Below are 20,645 nucleotides of genomic sequence, written 5' to 3'. Positions count from 1 at the left end.
GTGTAATCGTTGATTTCTGCCTACCTAGTCATTCACCTTCAAATGTAATCCCTTCAAATTATTAACCTTGAAATTGTTTGGGCTCCTGTCTAGTTATAACAGAATGAGGTCACAGTTTCTGAAATAAAATTCCTCTTACAAAGTTAAATTTTAGTGCAGTTACTAACATTTTAGTTTTTGCCCTTCGATTTTTAAAATAAAATCCAATTGGTATTTTTTCATGGAATGAGTTTTAATATTTTATATTTAGCTTTTTGTCTGTATTCTTTGAAACTTATCACTTGCTTTTCCAGGAGAATAGTATTTCAGTGCAACAGAAACTGTCTTCTGAACTGTCTTCTACTTTGCTGATCATTTGTCTATAGTTACTTTACAGTGGGATGATAACTAGTTGATACAGCTACTAATTTAATCAAATAAAGATTTTATTTTTTCAGTTTGTACAGAAGTAAAAAGACATTACCATTGTACTGAAAGAGAAACATGTTTTCGAGCTATTCTTCATAGCACACTAAAGACACAGCCAAACAACATCTACTGCCTTACACATGGTATTAGTTTAAGAAATATTTGTTGAATGAATGAACGTTGAATTTAAACTAGCTATCATCAATGTCACGAACCTACAGGTGAAGTCTTATGTCATTTATTGACAGGATTCTTAACTAGAAAATATTAACTATTGTATACTAATTGTATTTATTTGTGTTCTGGGATGCAGGTGGCAATAAAAATAATCGATAAGTCTCAGCTGGATGCAGTGAACCTTGAGAAAATCTACCGAGAAGTACAAATAATGAAAATGTTAGACCACCCTCACATAATCAAACTTTATCAGGTATGACTCAGCCTGACACTATCTCCATTCATTCCACAAAATAGTTCTCTACTTCGTATCATGATTTTTCTTCTTATATTTGTGTTTCTAATCAATGAAAGAAAATAAATGTATGCTTTTTGTAACTAAGTACATCCATTTTTATATTGTCTTTAAACTTAAAAATCAGAAATCTTAAGTCATCTATCAGACTGCAAGTTGTTTTAAAAGTTTGCAGTGTGGGCTCACTACTCCCAGTAGTTTGGGAGGCTGAGCAGGGAAGATTACTTGAGACCAGCCTGGGCAACATGGTAAAACCCCATCTCTACCAAAAAATATATATATACAAATATTAGCCTGGTGTGGTGGTGCACACCTGTAGTCCCAGCTGCTTGGGAGGTTGAGGCGGGAGGATTGCTTGAGGTTGCAGTGAGCTATATCATACCACTACGCTTTAGCCTGGGTGACAAAGTGAGACACTGGCTCTTAAAAAAAAAAAAAGAAGAAGAAGTTGTTTGCGGTTGTATGATACCCTGCTTTTTAATTGCAGGGTTTTGGTGCTACTGCCTAATGAAGATATGGCAGTTTTGCTCATTTAAAAAGGATACTGTATGTTTTATGAAAATACAACCACTAAATTAGTATATTATTCAGTGACATACTGTGTAATACATAGGACTATATTTAGTTATTTGGCTTATTTTAGTAGATAAAATAAATTTGCTTTTTTTTAAAAAAATCGACTTTGTTATAATACTTTTTGTAAAATAAATTACACCCATTTTATGTAAAATAAACCCCACCCATGGGGTGTTTTGTCACCATTTTCGTTGTTGTTTTTTATAGCTTTTGGGGTACAGGTGCAGTTTTGTTACCTGGCTATATAGCATAGTGGTGAAGTCTGGGCTTTTAGTGCACCCACCAACCAGCCATGGTTTTTAAAAGGAGCATTTTTTTCAGATTTTTAAGGAGTAATTCATGTTTAAGAAGGATAATATAGTACAGAATATTGAAAAAAATTTATTTCTTAACATGTAGAATTTTTCTGTTGAAAAGCTCTTTTTAAACTGCAATGTTCCAGTATCCTGGCCCATTACTTTGATCTCCAGAGTGTGATGTGTACACCCATGGTATGCTGGACTCAGCCTGTACCGGCTTGTTGAGAGCTGATTGTTAAACTTTCAGAAGCTTTGCAAGCCAATTAACATGATGTTAGTAGCTCAAAATCTGCATTGGTGGGAAGATTTACATCACAGAAATTGGCTTACAAATCAGGGCCTTTTTATTTTTTGTCAGAAAGCTGGCTTACTGGCACACCAGTATGTGCATTCAAATAGATTAGCACAAATGTCCTTGGGAGTGTAAGAAGAAAATGCCAGAACCTCTAGTTATGTTTATTTTTTGTATTTGTTTTGTTGTGTATATTTTATAATGTACATAATATTTATACAGTGGCACATGTATGTAATGTGTGTGTGTGTATATATACATGTCACCATATGTGTCGTGTGAGTATATATATATAATATATATATATACATATATTATTTGGCAACTATATTTTTAATGGATTCCCATAGAAATCATGTTCATTGTATTCTATTTTTTTTTAGAGACAGAGTCTCACAGTTGTTGCCCAGACTGGCCTTGAACTGGGCTCAAAGGATCCTCCCACTTCAGCTAGGACTACAAGTGCATGACAGTGTGTTTGGCTTTAAACCAGTGGTCCCCAACTTTTTTGGCACCAGGGACCAGTTTCATGGAAGGCAGTTTTTCTACCTCAGCATTAGATTCTCATAAGGAGTGTGAATCCTTGATCCCTCACATGTGCAGTTCACAATAGGGCTCCCACTGCTATGAGAATCTAATGCCACTGCTGATCTGATGGGAGGCAGAGCTCAGGTGGTAATGCTAGCATTGGGGAGCCTCTGTAAATACAGATGAAGCTTCACTGTATGGCCCGTTTCCTAACAGGCCATGGACTGTATCAGTCTGTGGCCCGGGGGTTAGGAACCCCTGCTGTAAACAACTTTTATTGATAGAGATTTTCAATTTAAAAAATGTGAAGACCATTGGCTTATGATATGCCTCCTAAGAATGAGAGACTATGATGTGCCACTCAAAGCATTTCCTAAAAATTCTAAAACTACAGAGGCCTCTTAGGGCAAATTTATATGAGATTAGCCCAGTGCAGTGACATGTAGCCCCAGCTACTGGGGAGGCTGAAGCAGGAGAATCTCTTGAGCCGAGGAGTTCCAAGCTGTAGTACACCACAATTGCACCTGTGAATAGCCACTGTACTTCAGCCCAGATAATACAGAGATCCCATCTCTAAAAATAAATAAATAAATAAATAATTCAGATTTCTTCTCCCTTTAAACTTAAAAAAAATTATTAATTTTTTTTTTTTTTTTTTTAAGAAAACGTCTTGCTGTGATCCCCAGCATGGGATGCAGTGGCACAATCATAGCTCACTGCAGCTTCGAACTTGTGGACTCAAGTGATCTTCCTGCCTCAGCCCCTCCCCAAGTAGCTGGGACTACAGGCACAGGCCACTATACCTGGCTAATTTTTAAAAATTTTTTGCAGAGACAGGATCTCACTGTGTTGCCCAAGCTGTTCTCAAATTCCTGGGCTCAAGTGAGCCTCCCACATTGACCTCCCAAAGTGCTTGGATTACAAGAATGAGCCACCCATGCCTAGCCATTTTTTTTTTTAATTCCTAAAGAAGATATTTCTAAGAAACTAATTATATTCTTCAAAGTCTCTGATTAACCATAAACTAAACTGAGGATAAAATTAACATAATTCGTATAATGATTCTATCTATTTGAGGTAAATAATTGGTTACAGTTGATTTATGTATTTGTTTAGGCCCAAATTGTAGGTAGCTCTTAGTTTTCTGGCCTTGTGAAGAATAGTCTTAAAGCTACATCTTAAAACAAAATTAATTTTCTTCCTTTCAGTAAATAGCAGTTAGAGTATTACAGAGAAACACTCTAAAAATTGTTCATCTTGAATCTAAACACTCATTTTCTTTTTATTCTATTTTTTTTTTATTTTTATACAGATATTTTTTCAGACATAGTTTTCCTCCGTTGCCCAGGTTCAAGCAACTCTCCCACCTCAGCGTCCTAAGTAGCTGGGATCACAGGTGCCCACCACTACATCTGGCTAATTTTTGTATTTTTTAGTAGAGATGGGGTTTTGCCATGTTGGCCAGGCTGATGTTGAACTCCTGACCTCAAGTCATCTGCCCACCTTGACCTCCCAAAGTGCTGGGATTAGAGGCATGAGCCACCATGCCCAGCCTCATTTTCTTTTTAAATAGACATCTACTTAGTGTAGTTTGAAAAATCAGATTTATGATGATGATGACATACTTCGTTCTGAATCTAGAAAATGAATTTAAATAAAAGTATTTCACAGTAGAGCTATGAATATGAAACTTTTGAACAATTAGAGTACTTTGTAACAATGTTAAAGTCTAGTACAAGGAATATCACGTTGTGCCAGATTAGCTAGGCTACAGACCAGGTAAATTAAACTACTCTATTTTTTTATTCTTTTAATCAGAATCTACCATGATAACATAGGACTAGAAATGTCAGTGAGGAGATGTTGAAAAGTTGATCTTCAAAACTTATATTATCTCTATTAGTACTTTTCAAACTTTAATGTACATAAAAATCACTTGGCAGTTTTGTTAAAATGTAAATTCCAGTTCAGTATGTCTGGGACGGGGCTTGGAATTCTGCATTTCTTACAGGTGGTTGAATAGTGCTACTACTGCTGGTCCAAGGACCACACTTAGAAGAGCAAGAATCTCGAGGCCGGGCGCGGTGGCTCAAGCCTGTAATCCCAGCACTTTGGGAGGCCGAGACCGAGGCGATCACGAGTCAGGAGATCGAAGACCATCCTGGCTTAACACGGTGAAACCCCGTCTCTACTAAAATACAAAAACTACCGGGCGAGGTGCGGGCGCCTGTAGTCCCCAGCTACTGCGGGAGGCTGAGGCAGGAGAAATGGCGTAAACCCCGGGAGGGCGGAGACTTGCAAGTGAGCTGAGATCCTGCCATTGCACTCCAGTCCGGGCCGACAGAGCGAGACCCGCCTCAAAAAAAAAAAAAAAAAAAAAAAAAAAGAAAGCAAGAATCTCATTTTTCACAAACAAATTAATCAGAAGGATATTGTCAGGCTTATAAACTTAGCCATCTTCTGATTGTTCTTAACTGGTGATTCTTTTACTAGTAGTTTCAATTTAGGTAATTCCGTAGAATATTGTGGAAAATTCTAGTACATTTCTGTCAGACTAATATGAATTATTTATCAATAGGTAATGGAGACCAAAAGTATGTTGTACCTTGTGACAGAATATGCCAAAAATGGAGAAATTTTTGGTAAGCTTTTTCCTTTAAATTTTCTATTAATTTGAAAAATTCACTAATCTGCATGAATGGGGTATTTTCTATTAATTTTCTGCTTATTTAAGTGTTGGTAATATAAGTGAAAAAAATGTAAGTGGTAGAAAATATTCAGTAACCTAAAATATGAAATATAACTTATTTCCTTGTATTTATTATATTAAAGGTACTACGACTGTCATCTCTGTTAGAGATAGGGAGGAACTTTTAGTCATACTGCAAAGGATATTTTCTTTCTTTTTATCTTCTTTTTTTTTTTTGAGGCGGAGTCTCGCTCTGTCGACCGGACTGGAGTGCAGTGGCCGGATCTCAGCTCACTGCAAGCTCCGCCTCCCGGGTTTACGCCATTCTCCTGCCTCAGCCTCCGGAGTAGCTGGGACTACAGGTGCCCGCCACCTCGCCCGGCTAGTTTTTTTTGTATTTTAGTAGAGACGGGGTTTCACCGTGTTAGCCAGGATGGTCTCGATCTCCTGACCTCGTGATCCGCCCGTCTCGGCCTCCCAAAGTGCTGGGATTACAGGCTTGAGCCACCGCGCCCGGCCTCTTTTTATCTTCTTTTTTACCTTTCTTTTCTATGGAAAGATTAGTCAGCAAATATTTATTAAGCTTCTACTATGTCCCAGGCATTGTGCTAGGTATTGGGGATACTCTAGTGACCTAAATAGCACAATCTCTTGTTATTGTGGATCTTATAGTTTAGTGACGTATTCACTATAGGTGTAAGACCTCAGGCAAGTCACTAAACCTCTCTGGGACTTGATTCTTTTATCTCTAATAAGAAAGTATTTGGTGTTTATGATTCATTCTAACTTTAAAAAAATTTAAATATTCTATTCTAGCTTTCACCTAAAAGATCTATTTATTTTTACTGTGTGGAACCAGAGCACTGTAGCCATCTAAATCTTTTTTTGTTCTTAACTTAAATTTTAGTCCAAAATTGTTTTTTAAGCAACTTTATTGGAGAATAATTCATATGTAATAAATTACATGTATTTAATGCGTACAGTTTCATAAGTTTTGATACACATTTGTGAAGCAGTCACCACAGTCAAAATATCCATCACTTCCAGAAGTTTCTTTGTGCCCCCTTTGTAATTCTTTTGCCCCATCTGACACCCAAAAAACCACTGACATGTTTTTTGTCATTATGGATCAGTTTGTATCTTTTGGAGTTTTATATAAATGGAATTACACAGGATAAACTCAAATGTAACCATACAGGATATATTCTTTCTTTTGTCTAACTTCTTTCCTTTAGTATAATTATTTTGGGATTCATTCCATTTTATTGTGTATATCAACATATAATTTCTTTTTATTGCAAGTAGTATTATATTGTATGAATGTACCCCAGTGTTTATTCATTCATCTATCTATTGATAGACATTTGGGTTGGTTTCAGTTTTTGGCTGTTATACATAAGTTACTATAAATATTCATACACAAGTCTACACAGTCTACCTTCAGAGAATACTTACCACTTCACATATAATATAAGAACCTTGGCTGGGTGTGGTGGTTCACGCCTGTAATCCCAGCACTTTTAGGAGGCCAGGGTGGGGGGATTACCTGAAGTCAGGAGTTCAAGACCAGCCTGGCCAACATGGTGTAACCCATCTCTACTAAAAATACAAAAATTAGCCAGGCATGCTGGTGCATCCCTGTAATCCTAGCTACTACGGAGGCTGAGGCAGGAGAATCACTTGAACTTGGAGGCGGAGGCTGCAGTGAGCCAAGATCGCGCCACTGCACTTCAGCCTGGGTGACAGAGTGAGAATTCATCTCAATTAAAAAGCGGGCACCTGTAGTCCCAGCTACTTGGGAGGCTGAGGCAGGAGAATGGTGTGAACCTGGGAGGTGGAACTTGCAGTGAGTCGAAATTGCGCCACTGTACTCCAGCCTGGGGGTCAGAGCGAGACTCCGTCTCAAAAAAAGAACCTTGTATCAGTGTACTTATCTTTTGCCCCACCTGGCCTTTATGTTCTTCTTGTCATATTTTACTAATACCTATTTTATAAAACACAATACAGTGCTATTTTTCTTTAAGCAATTATCTTTTAAAGAGATTTCCACATTTTTTGAAAATTATCTGTTTATCAGTGTAGCTACCTTTTTCTTTAAACAATTATCTTTTAAAGAGATTTCCATATTTTTTGAAAATTGCATCTATTTATCAGTGTAGCTACCATTTCTGCATTCCTATGTATGTATATATTTTTATCTAATGTCATTTTTCTTTTGTCTGAAGGATTTTCTTTAGTGTTTCTTGTAGCACAGATCTGCTGGGGATGAAATATTTCAGCTTTTATATGTCTAAAGTAGTCTTTATTTTGTCTTTGTTTTGAAAGATATTTGTACTAGGTATAGAATTCTAAATGGACTTTTTTCTTTCAGTACTTTAAAGATGTTGCTTTACTGTCTTCCCATTTGCACTGTTTCTGACAAAAAGCTACTGTCATCTTTTTCTGTATTCCTGTGTATATAATATGCCTTTTTTCTCTGGCTGCTTTTAAGGCTTTCTGTTTATCACTGGTTTCAACAATTTGATTATGATGTGCCTTTGTGTGGTTTTCTTCATGATTCTTATGTTTGGTTTCATTGAGCTTTTTGGATCTGTGACTATACTGTTTTCATCAAATTTGGATATTTTTCAGCCATCATTTTCTAACTAATTTTTCTCTTCCACCCCTCTCTTCTCCTTCAGATATTCCAGTCAAGTGTATATTAAACTGTTTGAAATTGCCCCACAGCTCACTGATGTTCTTTTTCATTGTTAAAAAAAATCATTTTTCTCTATTTCATGTCTCATATTTCATATCAAATGTTGCTATTTCTGTCTTTAAATTCATGAATCTTTTCTTCTGCCATTAATCCCAGCCAGTGAATTTGTCATCTCAGACATTGTAGTATTCTTTTCTATAAATTTGAGTAGGACTTTTTTTTTTTTTCCTTCCATGTCTTTACTTAGCTTTCTGACCATCTAGAATCCAGTTATGGTAATTTTTAATGTCCATGTCTGCTGATTTCCAGCATCTCTGTCAGTTCTGGGTTGGTTTTGATTGGTTGACGTTTCTCCTCAGTTTGGTTACATTTTCCTATTTCATTACAGGTCTAGTAGTCTTTCATTGGATGCTAGACATTGCCAATTTTACCTTGAGCACCACATGTTACTTTAGGTTTTCTTGCACTTCGTTCTAGGATGCAGTTAAGTTACTTGGAAACAGTTTGATCCATTTGGATCTTGCCTTCACGATTGAAACAGTGCTCAGTCTGGGTCTAGTTACTTCCCACTTCTGAGTATTCTACTCAATGCCCCATGAATTCTGAGGTTTTTTGGCCTGACCAGTAGGAACAGGCACCACTCCTGGCTTTGTGTAAGCACCAGGCAGTGTTCTCTCTCAGCCTCTCAGATGGTTCTTTCTCTGGCCTCTGGTGGTTTTCCCTCACACGTGAGCTGATCAGCACTCTCCTGAGTGCTCAAGGGACAGATCCCTCTGCAGACCTTTGGAGTTCTCTCTGTGTGTAGCTTACTCTTCTTTGGGACTCTTGGCATTGTCTACTCAACTCAAAGACATTGCTGGACCACACCTGGGTTTCCCCTCCCTGTGCTGTGGCGTAGAGATTCTCTCAAGGCATTAGTTAGAACATTCACAGATCTCGCCTCATTTGTCACCTGTCGCTCAGGGATCACTTTCCTTTGCCTGATGTCCAGTGTCTTATAAACCATTCTCTCATGTATTTCGTATTTTTGTTGTTGGGGGTGGGAACGTTGTTTCAGGCAGGAGGATAAATCCATCTTAGCCAAAAGCAGAATTATTTAGTCCTTTCAAATTTGTTGTTGATCTAAGGTATTTTAAAGGGAAAGAACCATATGCACTTCTATAGTTTTGAAAAATACACTATTTGCAGTTGGATTATAAATAAATAGTTCTGACTAAACTCATTGTATTTCAGAAAAGATGTCTGCTTCCTTCTTTTGCTAATTTTTTTTTCTTTTTTATGCTGCTACTCAATGAGCTTATTTTAATTCTTAAAATATTTGTTTCAGCTAGCAGCATCTTGACTGATGCTTTAATGGACTGTTATGGGCTTTGAAGTCAAGCAAATCTGATTTACAATGCCGGCTATACCATATTAATTGCTAACATTACTTTAGGCAGGATTCTTTCCTTTTCTTCCCTTTTTCCCTTTTATTCATTTTGTTATTTTTCTTGGCTTTCTTTCCTATTTCTTACATTCATTTATTCATTCATTTATTCAGTCTTTCAAGAAATCTTTATTGAAAACCAACTACTTGTCACACACTGTAATATGGTAAGAAAACTGCAATGAAGAAAATAGACAAAAATCTCTACTCTTTTACATTCCAGTTTGGGAGACAGAAAGAAAATAGCTGAATTATGTAGCAGATTAGATAGTGATGAGTGCTATGTAAATAATAAAGCAAGGCTGGTGGGTTGGGAGGCATGGGAGTTGATTGCAACATTAAATAGAGCAGTCAGAGAAGGCCTCACTGGCATTTGAGCACAGACTTGAAAGCACAGTCATGTCGATACGGTAGAACAGGGATTACCCAGGGAGAGGGAAGAATAAATGCAAATCCCTGAGGCAGCAGTGTGCTTGGTGTGTCCAAGGGATAACAGGGAGGCCAGTATGGCTCAAGAGGAGCAAGCAAGAGAGAAGAGCAAGGAGGAAGAACAGTAAAGAGGAGGTCAGAGGGTAGATGGGAGGCAGGAGTGGGGCAGATTTGGGGGCTTTGTGTAGGCCTTTAGAAGGATTTTGGCTCTTACCTTCAATAAAATTATGGAACCATTTTCGGCCAGGTTTCAGCAGAGAAGTGACTGCATCTAATGTAACATTTTAAGAGCATCGCTCTGGCTGCTGTGTTGAGAATGGAAAAGGGTGGAGACAGGGACACCAGGTAGGAAGCTGTTGGAGCAGTTCCAGTGAGGGATGATGGCAGCCCAGACCAGAGGAGCAGCAGTACAGGTAGTCCTAAGTGGTCAAACTCAGAATATATTTTGAAGTACAATCAGTAGGACTTCTTGACAGATGGAGACTACCTAAGTAGCAGGTATAATTATGGAAGAGGCCAAGGTCTGATCCCTGAGCATTTAAACAATAAAAGATTTGGGAAAGAGGAGAAACTAGAGAAGAGACAGAGGAGGAAGAAAACCAAGAGAATGTGATGTCCTAGAAACCAAGTGAACAAAGCATTCTCAGAAGGATCGAGTATCTGTGACAAATGATGCCGATAGATCGAGAATGATGAGGAATGACAGTTAACCATAGTATTCTGCAATTTGGTAAGAGCAGTTTTGGTGTAGTGACTAGGCCAAAAGATAGTTTGAAGGGGCTTACAGAGCAAGTGAGAGAAGAAAAATGGAGAGAGCAAAATAGACAACTCTTTCAAGGAGTTCTGCTGCAAAAAGGGAAAAAAGAAAGGAGGAGGTAGTAGGTAGAGGCAATGAGTCGAGAGAAGGATTTTAAGTCTTTGCCCATTGGAACATTTTAAAGCTTTGGACTATAGTTTTACAAGTAAAGTAGAAATAGCTGTTACATGTTAGGCGTCATTTCTATGAAAATAGGATAGTCTAAATTGTTCTTTCTTGCTAAGATCTTTGAAACAAGTTTGGATTCCATTGTTTTATATACATTGAGACATAATTTGGGGATTTTTAAATGTATAAGGTTTATATTTAAAGTAAAACCTCTAGGGTAGATGGTCAGTTTGAGTTCTGGAAGGAAGAATCTGATGTCAGTAGAAAAGTTGGACAGTAAATGCTAGTTATCTTATTTTCCACTCTTGGGTACAGTTCATTTCTTGATCATTGAAGATAATGAGGAATATAATTAATTTTCAAAGATCATGAAATCTTTGGATAGTCTTCACTGGTTTGGAAGGGAAGAATCTGAATTTAAAGAAGATGTGGAAATCATTTAGTTCAATTTGTTTTTATTTGCCTTGACTTTGTCATGCAACTTGAAGCCCAGCAGAACTTATGATCTTTTTTTTTTTTTACAAAACTATTTCTCTCTTTTCCCTTACTTGGCTTAAACTGGAAACCGTGATGTCAGTATTGATTCCTTTTCCTTCCTACCTGGATGAGGTTTTGAATCCTGCCTATTCTACTTCCTAAATATTTCTCTAAGAAGTCCCCGTCTCTCCATAACCACTGTTAATGCCTCAGGTTAAGGTCCTCACTCTTCCTTCTCTACATATTATGTCATTATCTCCTAACTGTTCTATTTTACATTTTCTTCAGAATTGTCTTTCTAAATCACAAACGTAATCATGTTGCTTATGTTTATTTTCTGAGTTTTCTAGTAATGACCATTAATTACAAAAAAAAAAAGTAATTTTGAAAACAAGGTAATGGCCTGCAAACAGTTTTCAGTAGAAGGATTAATGCTCAGTGTACTGTGCTTTATTACTTTATTACCGTGGCCCTTAAACATCCCTTGCTCTTAATTTCTCTTTATAAGGAAGATTCCTTATACTGCTCCGTGCTTCAGAGCTGTTTTAATGTTACACAGCAATCCTGTTTTAATTTTCCATGTGGTCAATTGGAAGAGTTGGGCATTATGCCAAGAGTTGAAGGTAGAAGAAAAAGAGATTGATGCCCAAGAAGGGTAAGGATAAGGAATCCAGCTAAGAAGGCGGGAGGCACAGGGAGCCTAGGAGAAAACTAAGATGTAAATGGGCAAAAAATTGTTTCCTATATGTGGAATATATAGGGAAGAAAAGACATAGTAAACTGTAGATTCAGGTAGGTACAAGCACGGAACGGTCTGGTAGCCAGCCCATTTCTGACATGGAGCCCATAAAGATATTAAAATAGAAATGAGAAGATTCAGTCCAAATAACATTAATCAAGTAGTGAAAAATATGTACATTAGTCCCCCCCATCAGAGGGGACTTTCAGCGGTTTCACTTACCTGAGGTCAACTGTGACCTGAAAATATTAAGATATTTTGTGAGAGGGAGACCACATTCATATACCTTTTATTACAGTATATTGTTATAATTGTTCTATTTTAGTATTGTTGTCAACCTCTTATTGTGCCTAATTTACAAATTAACTTTATCATAGGTATGTTTATGTAGGAGAAAACATAGTACATATAAGGTTTGATACTGTCTGCAGTTTCAGGCATCCACTGGAGGTCTTAGAACACAGCCCCTGCAGATAAGTGGGGACTGCTGCATAAGATTTTAAGTGAATTGAGCCCAAAATGTTTTAAACCAGTTGGAGACTTAGATGGAAAAATAAAAAACATAGATAAACAGTAGTTAACTTTGTACTTTGAACTATGTATTAAGATTTGTCTTTCAGGTTTGTAACTTCAGAGTCAGTCTTTATTTAACTTTACAAGTATTCCTTTATTGCTTACTCTGTGCTGGGAGGGTGTTATGTTCCCAGTGTTTTTTTCATTCTTAGTTTTGTATTTAGTTGGCCAGCAGATCATACTCTGTTCTTGCAAAATGACTTGAAATTAAATCCTTCTGTTTCCCCAGTCATCACCCTGCTCTAGGCTTTCATCACTTCATGTCTTAATTAGCGAATCCTTCATGTTTTACTATTCTCTCTTTCTTCTCTAGTCAAGTATATTTTATGTAATTCCTGTTTAATCTTCCTAAAGTATTATTTTTATCATATTACAACTATGTTCAGTAACCTTCACTCACCTTTCTATTGCTCAGTGGATAAAATCCAAACTCCTCAGTTTGCAAATAGGGTGGCTGCACTAAGTGAATGGATGTGCCCAACTATTCTTTGCGTAGGTCTATTTATTTAATATTATCCTTAGTTATGGACAACCAAATTGCAGAGTATAGTATCTGCTTCATTATAAACCAACCTTCCTTTCTTTTTGTTTGTGTCTCTTTGGCTTATCTATCTTCCAAGTTTTTATTTTTGCAAAAGTTAAACATTTAGTAGTATTAGTTTAAGGAATCAAATAATTGTGCAAAGTTTGTTACAGAAGATACAGTCCCCATTCTCCTGCCCCTCCTCCCCCATTTTCTCCTCTTTAGAGGCAACCACTTTCATATCTTTCTTTCTTTCTTTTTTTGAGACAGGATCTCACTCTGTCACCCATTCTGGAGTGCAGTGGCACAATCACAGCTCACTGCAGCCTTGACCTCCTGGGCTCAAGCAATCCTCCTGTCTCAGCCTCCTAAGTAGCTGGGACTACAAGTGTGTGCCACCATGCCAGGCTAATTTTAAAATTTTTTTGTAGAAATGGGGTCTTGCCATGTTGCCCAAGCTGGTCTCCAACTCCTGGGCTCAAGCAATCCTCATGCCTTAGCCTCCCAAAGCACTGGGATTACAGGTGTGAGCCACTGCACCTGGCCTACTTTCATTTATTTTAGCTGATTAATTTAAACGTACCTTCATTTCCCTAAATAATATGCTTGTATTGGTATTTCTGCATTTTTTTTTTCCTATTTTAGACACAATCTTTTGAATCTCTTTTGGATTCTTCCCCTATCCCTATATGTAAGAGGCTTTTTTTAGAGAGTCATGTAAGGACCAATTGTGGGAAATCTTGAGTATTAGGCGTAGGAGAAAAGGTTAGGATCTTTCTTAGAATGGCCATCTGTGAGCCAGGAAGTGATGATATCTATAAAGGAGTTTTTTAGGAAGATAAATCCAGCAGTGGTGTGTCAGCTGAATTAGAGGAGCAGAAGAGAAGCCATTTAGGAGACTACTTTAATTGTTTGGATGTGAGAGGCCGAATGTTTGAGTTAAGATGTTAGTTGTCAGAATCATGAGAAAAGGTTTTAAACAAGAGGCATTTCTAATTCTAAAAGTAACTACTGTTATTTATTGAGCACTCTCTTTTTGTTGGGTACTGCCTAAAGTACTTGATTTATTTTTTAAAACCTTACAAAAAACTTATAAGGTAGGTACTGAAAAATTCAGTAATTTCTCCAAAGTCACACAGCAAATAAGTAACAGAGTCTGGATTTGAACCAGGCAATCCCAGAGCCTGTGCTGTTAGTAATTATACTTTAGCACCTGTCAAGAATTCCTGTTGAGTGTCAAGAAGCAAACACCAAGAGTTAGAATTTAAAGCCAACATGATTGAAGAATATTGTGGTGTGGTTGACAGTAATGCCTAAGTCTGTTTTCGGAGTAAAAACTGACCAATTAGATTTTAAATATGGTTTGGAGATAATATCAGGACAGTTAGTTTGCTACGGAAAATTGACAATTGAAAATATGGAAGCAAATGAAATTCAACAGAGATTTAAATTCAACAATAAAAAGACAACCCAATATAATAATGGACAAAAGACTGGAACCAGACAAAAGATATACAAATGACCAATAAGCACATGAAAAATTACTCAACATTTTAGTCATCAGAGAAATGCAAAGTAAAAACCACAGGGAGATATCATTTCACATCAATTAGACTGATTAAAATAGAAGAAAACTGACAATAATAAATGTTAGACTGTGAAGCAACTAGAACTCTCATACATTGCTGGTAGGAATGTAAAATGGTACAACCACTTGGGACAACTGTTCGGCAGTTTCTTATGAAGTTAAACATGCATATACCCCATCACACAACAATTCAATTCCTAGGTATTTACCCAAGAAAAATGAAAACAAGTGTCCCTGAAACGATTTTGATAAGAATGCAAATTTTTATAGCAGCCTTTTATCACAGTCACCCAAAGTAGGATCAACCCAAATGTCCATCAGTGGGAAAATGTATCCAGAACAAATCGTAGTATAGTAATACAATGGAAGATGATTCAAAAAGGAAATGAACTATGCATGTAACAACATGCCTATATCTTACAGACATTGTGCTAAGTAAAAGAAGCTGGACACAAAAGAGTACAGACTATATATGGTTCTATTTACATGAAGTTCTATAACAGGTAACACTGATGGATGGTAATAAATGCTGGAGAGTTGCCTCTAGGGAGAGGGGAGAATTGACTGGAAAGGGACAAGAGAGAACTATCTTGGGTGATGGAAATGGAAATGTTTTGTTTTTGTTTTGAATGGTGGTTATACAGAATATACAATTACCTCATATAGTTAACCATCTAAGAATTTGCATCTTATTGTATATAAACCATACTTCAATAAATCCTTGTCTCTCTCAAAAAAAAGGAGAGTTTAGTAATAGAAGTATAGATTTGAGGATTACCTGAATAGAAGTGATGAATGAAGCTGTAATAATGAGATTTCAAAATTAAGAAGGCTAAGAAGTGAGTTGGTTATGCCTTTTATTAGAAGCAGGTGGAAGAAAGGAATTGATGGAGTAGAAGAGTGGCTGGGGAAATATGGACAGTTTCTTTCCTGATTAGCCAAAGGAGCTGGAGTGAAGTGGGAGTATTTGGTCATTAAGAGATCACCAGTCACTTCAAAGAAAGTACTTTTCAGTAAACTGGAAGCTACAACCACATTTCAAGAGGTTAAGGATGCATGGGTGATAAAGGGAGAAAGATATTATAAAACTACCTTTTGAAGTTTTCAAGGTGGAAAGAATTGAGGGGTAATAGGGTCTACATAGGATTCAGTATTATGTAATGGTTTTCGTTGTGGTCTTGGTGTTTGAAGCAGCTAGAAAAGAAAAGAATGTAAGCAGGAAAAAAAGAGATGGTAAAATAAGGTCTCAGAGTAGACAAGAGACAATGGGATTAAGGGCACAGAGGAAATGGTTAGTTTAGGAGAGAGGAATTCCTCCTTCTCTGAAAAGGTGTGCATTGGTGCAGTTACAATGATAATTAGAGATCGTGCCAAGGATTTGGCTTACAAAGGCTCTTTGTGGTAGGGTAGAAGGAAGATGAGGTTGTTGATGCAGGATAGAGGTATTTCATTCTGTAGAGTAGATGATGAGACATCAGAGAAACAGCAGTACATTAGACACTGTGGTGAGAGAAAGGTTTAGAACAGCTGGCAGTGCTCATATGATTGTCAAGGGATGAGTAAAAGGATCAATAATTAGCAGTGAGGGAGTTTATGGTAGACTCACAGTCAGCAGTGCTTTTCAATTCAAGAGGAGAAAAAGTAGACAATATGAATGAATGGCCCAGGTTGAGGATTAGAATGGTAGAAGATGAAATGCATGTAAGAGTTGCTGTGGTCAGAGAGGTCATTGTTGAAAAGGCTGATTGTGAGATTCAAGTTCAGGAGAGAGGTAAGTGAAGCAACAAAAGGGCCTTATGAGCTGGAATAATAGAACAGTGGAGAGACTGAAGATGTTGAAGTACTTTAAGGGAAAAACATTTATATATTAAAAAAAAATAAAAACTCTAGCCTTGAGTCTGTGCATAACTCCCAGCAGCTTACCACTTTCAATTTCTCTTCTACTCTTAGCAAAATTGCCTTAATTGTGCCCTGCTAATTCTGGGAAGGCCTTAGGTCTTTGCACGTTCCTCTTCTACTTCTTGCATAGAGAGGTTTCCTGTGCCATCTGGTTTTCTTGCTCCATCTGACTAGGCTTACGCCAAAAGAGCAATTATGGTGGCATGCTGGGAATGCATCTACAGTGTGTGATTCATGCATTATGAGGCTCTGATGGTTATGCTTTATTTTTGTTTGGTTAATTATATTGTACCTCATTCCACAAAGAGTTGAAGTAGTTTCAAAGGAGAATAATACCCCCAAAATTCTAGAATATAAATAAGAAGAAAGAGTTGAATCAGAAAATCTATATAAAAGTAGAAAACAGGCCGGGCGCGGTGGCTCAAGCCTGTAATCCCAGCACTTTGGGAGGCCGAGACGGGCGGATCACGAGGTCAGGAGATCGAGACCATCCTGGCTAACATGGTGAAACCCCGTCTCTACTAAAAATACAAAAAACTAGCCGGGCGACCTGGCGGGCGCCTGTAGTCCCAGCTACTCGGGAGGCTGAGGCAGGAGAATGGCGTGAACCCGGGAGGCGGAGCTTGCAGTGAGCTGAGATCTGGCCACTGCACTCCAGCCTGGGGGACAGAGCAAGACCCCGTCTCAAAAAAAAAAAAAAAAAAAAAGTAGAAAACATTGTCAGGAGGAAAAAGGAACACAAATATGCAGGACATAAGGGCCTAAGAACTTCACATTTGGCTTCAAGCTTTGTGGCTGTCAAAGTGAAGAGAAGGTGCAGGCATTTACAGAATTTTATCTAAGAGAAAGAAAGGTACCTCTTCCTTGAAGATAGCAAACTTTTCTTAGTAGTAAATTGTAGAATAAAAATTTCCTTTGGCATTTCTAATAAGAGGTACTAAGTACGTCATCTTGTTAAAATAAAATCTGATCCTGTTAAAAATTTTCAGGGACTTCCCTTGCTTTTGGGGTAAAGGCCAGGATCCTTAACAAGGTCATCAAGGATCATTGCACTCTATACACCCTACCCTTAAAATTAATAGCAATAAAGATTATCATTTCTTGAACTCTTACCATGTATCAGGTGTTGTGTTAAGTCCTGTACATAAAACTATGTCATTTCATCCTTTCAGAAACCTTATAAGATGGATTTTACAGTTGAAGAAACTGAGGGAAAGAGAGCTTGCACAATTTGTCTAGGGTCACAGAGCAAGTAAGCAAGTAGGTGGCATAACTGAGAATTGAAGCCATATTCTGACTTCATATACTAACTGATTATATGCTGCCTTAGAGTTCTTTGAACTTAACAAACTTCCATCTGCTGAATTTGCACATTTCTGTTTCTTCTGCCCCGCCCCCATCTCCTTAAGCATATCATTTAATTGAATTGAATCTTGATGGATATAATTAATTTAATATATTAACAGTAAAGAATAGAAACAGGGAAAGCATTTAACGGTTTTGTCAACTACGGTGAATGTAACTGTTCCTCTTGATTTAATATGTGGCTTTGGTCCTTTATTCCCTCCTTATCTATAATGGAAGTAGGAAGCATTTGGGCTGCTGTCTTCTGTACTTTTGGAAACTGGCCAATGAACTGCTTACCAGATCTAATGACCAAATCTAATTAACTCCCACAAAACCCATAGCTAAGCTAATCTGCATATTCTCAAAATAGAACATGTAAATCTCTGATTCGAAATCTGTGCTCATGTTGATCTGGAGCCCTAAAGCCCTTTGCTCTCTGCCTATTGAAATACTGCCTGTTTAAAAGTTCTAACTGAAGTTTCAGCTCTTCAATCAAGTTTTTCTCAATTCTATCCACATTGATTTCTTATTAGGAAAATACTGTAGTTCTCTTTCCTGCACAACTCATTTTAGAATTTATCTACACACTGCCTTTCACTGTTATTTAAAGTCTGCATGTGTATCTTTTATCTCTTAATAGATTGTAAGCTTCTGTTGAGGACTTTAGCACAATACAGAGCGTTTTACAAATACCTGTTGAATGAATGGTGTAATAGTCTGCTTTGGCCTTGTAGACCTTATTTACGGAGTGAAGCCAACAGGAGAACACTGCCAGGTTAAGTAGTCTGAGGTACTTCTTTGTTCAGTTTTTGAAAGGGGTTTTCTGTTGGTTTACTCTTCAAGAGATAAACATGAATGAGGAAATACTAACTGAATCAAGGGAGAAAATTGGCTTCCTCTAGTATACTGAGCAGTTTTTGAGTGCTTACCGGTAGTTACCACCATACAATTACTTTTTCTTCTAACTCCCACACCTGTCTTCACATAACCTTTTCAGAATATAATGGTAAATAAGAGCATATGCATTTAACCTGGGTAACTTTTGTTCTCCGGGACTTATATGGCAGTTGGTGCTCATCTCTGAAGGATAATACTTTCTTGGTCTGTCAGCATAGAATATGGAATGGCAAATGAATTTGCTTAAGAGTCCTTGGGTTATTTATGAATCCAATAAGGCTTTAACTTACATTTTTCCTCTGGAATCACAAGTGTGATTAATGAAAATTATTCACTATTCCTGCATTCTTTAGAACTATGTCTTATATTCGTCCATGTGGTCATGTGCAATAAATGGCACAAAGATCTTAGGGTGGTCACCTCCTCAGACAATTTGGGCACTGTTCAAACAATTAAACCAGCAGTCAGCAGATTCTGGCCTGGTAATTAAATTACCTAGGGCCTTTGTTTGCAGATTTCTGCTCTTGATATGCTGTGTCTTTCTAGGCTGAGCATATGCCTGGGGTTTATTGATTCGTTTCCTGTCTTTCCCTTTCAGTGGTAACATGCTATGATGCCAGCTGTGGTAATTGAAAAGGGCTTTGTTTTAGTCAAAATGCCTTTGGACACTGGTTACTTAGAGAACCTGCGGGACAGTTTTTGTGGTCTTTGGTTAATATCTTAACAGCCTGAAGGTAGTACTAGGAAAGTAGTTCGTTTGTTTTCTATTACAAGTTTAAATAAATTTTGAAGGTTTTTCTCACTTTATTTTGCCAGTATGAACCTAAGTTAAGTTTTAATTCTTTTTTTTCCCACTTATTATTAACCAGGGTCCCAGGTCAGTATTGCTTAAATCTGTCCTCACTTCTTCAACATCTTCTATCATTGCTTTAATTCAGATTGCCATCATTTCTCACTTGAATTACTTCAACACCTAAGTCCTTTTTGCCTCCAGACTTGTCCCTCTTTTAATCCATCCTCCGTATTAATATCAATTGATCTTTCTGTAATACAGGTCATTTTTCTGCTTAAAGTATTTCTGTGTCTTCCCATTGCCCTCATTATAAAATCAAAAGTTAGTGTGGAATTGGTATAATGACCTGCCCCTATCTTCCTTTCCAGTCACATCCCAGGCACATGTTGTATGGGTTTTATTGACTGAACATGATCTGCTATGCAGATTTACAGACAAACTTTGCTTCACATATGTGAGGATGGTAGATGTTAACATAGAAAGATATTAAATTGGTGTGTACTTCAGAAGGGTCATGCAAATGTTGAATGCATACAGATGAAATTAGACTATCCTTGGCTGTAAAATTTAGGATCTTTCCTTTTGAATTTTTATTAGATGTGTATAATAGTTATCTTTGAAGAGATCAGATCTAATTGGATTATTTATAAAAGTTTCTAGTTAACTTGTAGAGAGACTAGTAACCACATGAAAGAGCCAGCATGATTCATGATTCAGAAAATTGTTATTGCTCTCCCTCCCACCTTTGTTTAAATTGGGTCAGACATTAAAAGAAAAGTCAGGAGTAAGCTGTGTGTGGTAGTCCTAGTTCCGCCATTGACTTCTACTATAAACATCCTTGAGTAAGCCACATAATGTTTCTGAACCTTAGTGTATTCTAAAAATGAAAGGTAGTATGAGTTTAGTAAGAGATTTATGTGCTGGGGAAAAAAGAGAAGAGAGGAGAGGAGAAGAGAGGAGGGGAGGGGAGGGAAGGAAGGGAGGAAGGGAGGAGAGAAGGAAGGAAGGTAGGGACGAAGCAGGGAAGGAAGGAGGGAAGGAAGGAGGGAAATGAGGAAGGAGGGAGG

At 37.4% G+C, this 20,645-nt stretch overlaps 1 protein-coding gene across 2 annotated transcripts in view; it reads left to right on the top strand.

Annotated features, from left to right (window-relative positions):
- SIK2 (salt inducible kinase 2) overlaps positions 1-20,645 on the top strand; it is a 134,843-nt gene that overhangs the window by 13,565 nt on the left and 100,633 nt on the right. For both annotated transcript variants that reach the window (XM_017883239.1, XM_017883238.1), the window contains 2 exons: positions 722-838; positions 5,154-5,217. In XM_017883239.1, the coding sequence (XP_017738728.1) occupies positions 722-838; positions 5,154-5,217 (181 nt within the window). The remainder of the gene's footprint in view (positions 1-721; positions 839-5,153; positions 5,218-20,645) is intronic.

Source organism: Rhinopithecus bieti, unplaced genomic scaffold (assembly GCF_001698545.2).
Source record: "Rhinopithecus bieti isolate Rb0 unplaced genomic scaffold, ASM169854v2 scaffold_11964, whole genome shotgun sequence".
In the NCBI taxonomy this organism is placed as follows: domain Eukaryota; kingdom Metazoa; phylum Chordata; class Mammalia; order Primates; family Cercopithecidae; genus Rhinopithecus; species Rhinopithecus bieti.
Note: the sequence above shows the minus strand (reverse complement) of the source record. Positions and strands in the feature narration are given on the sequence as shown.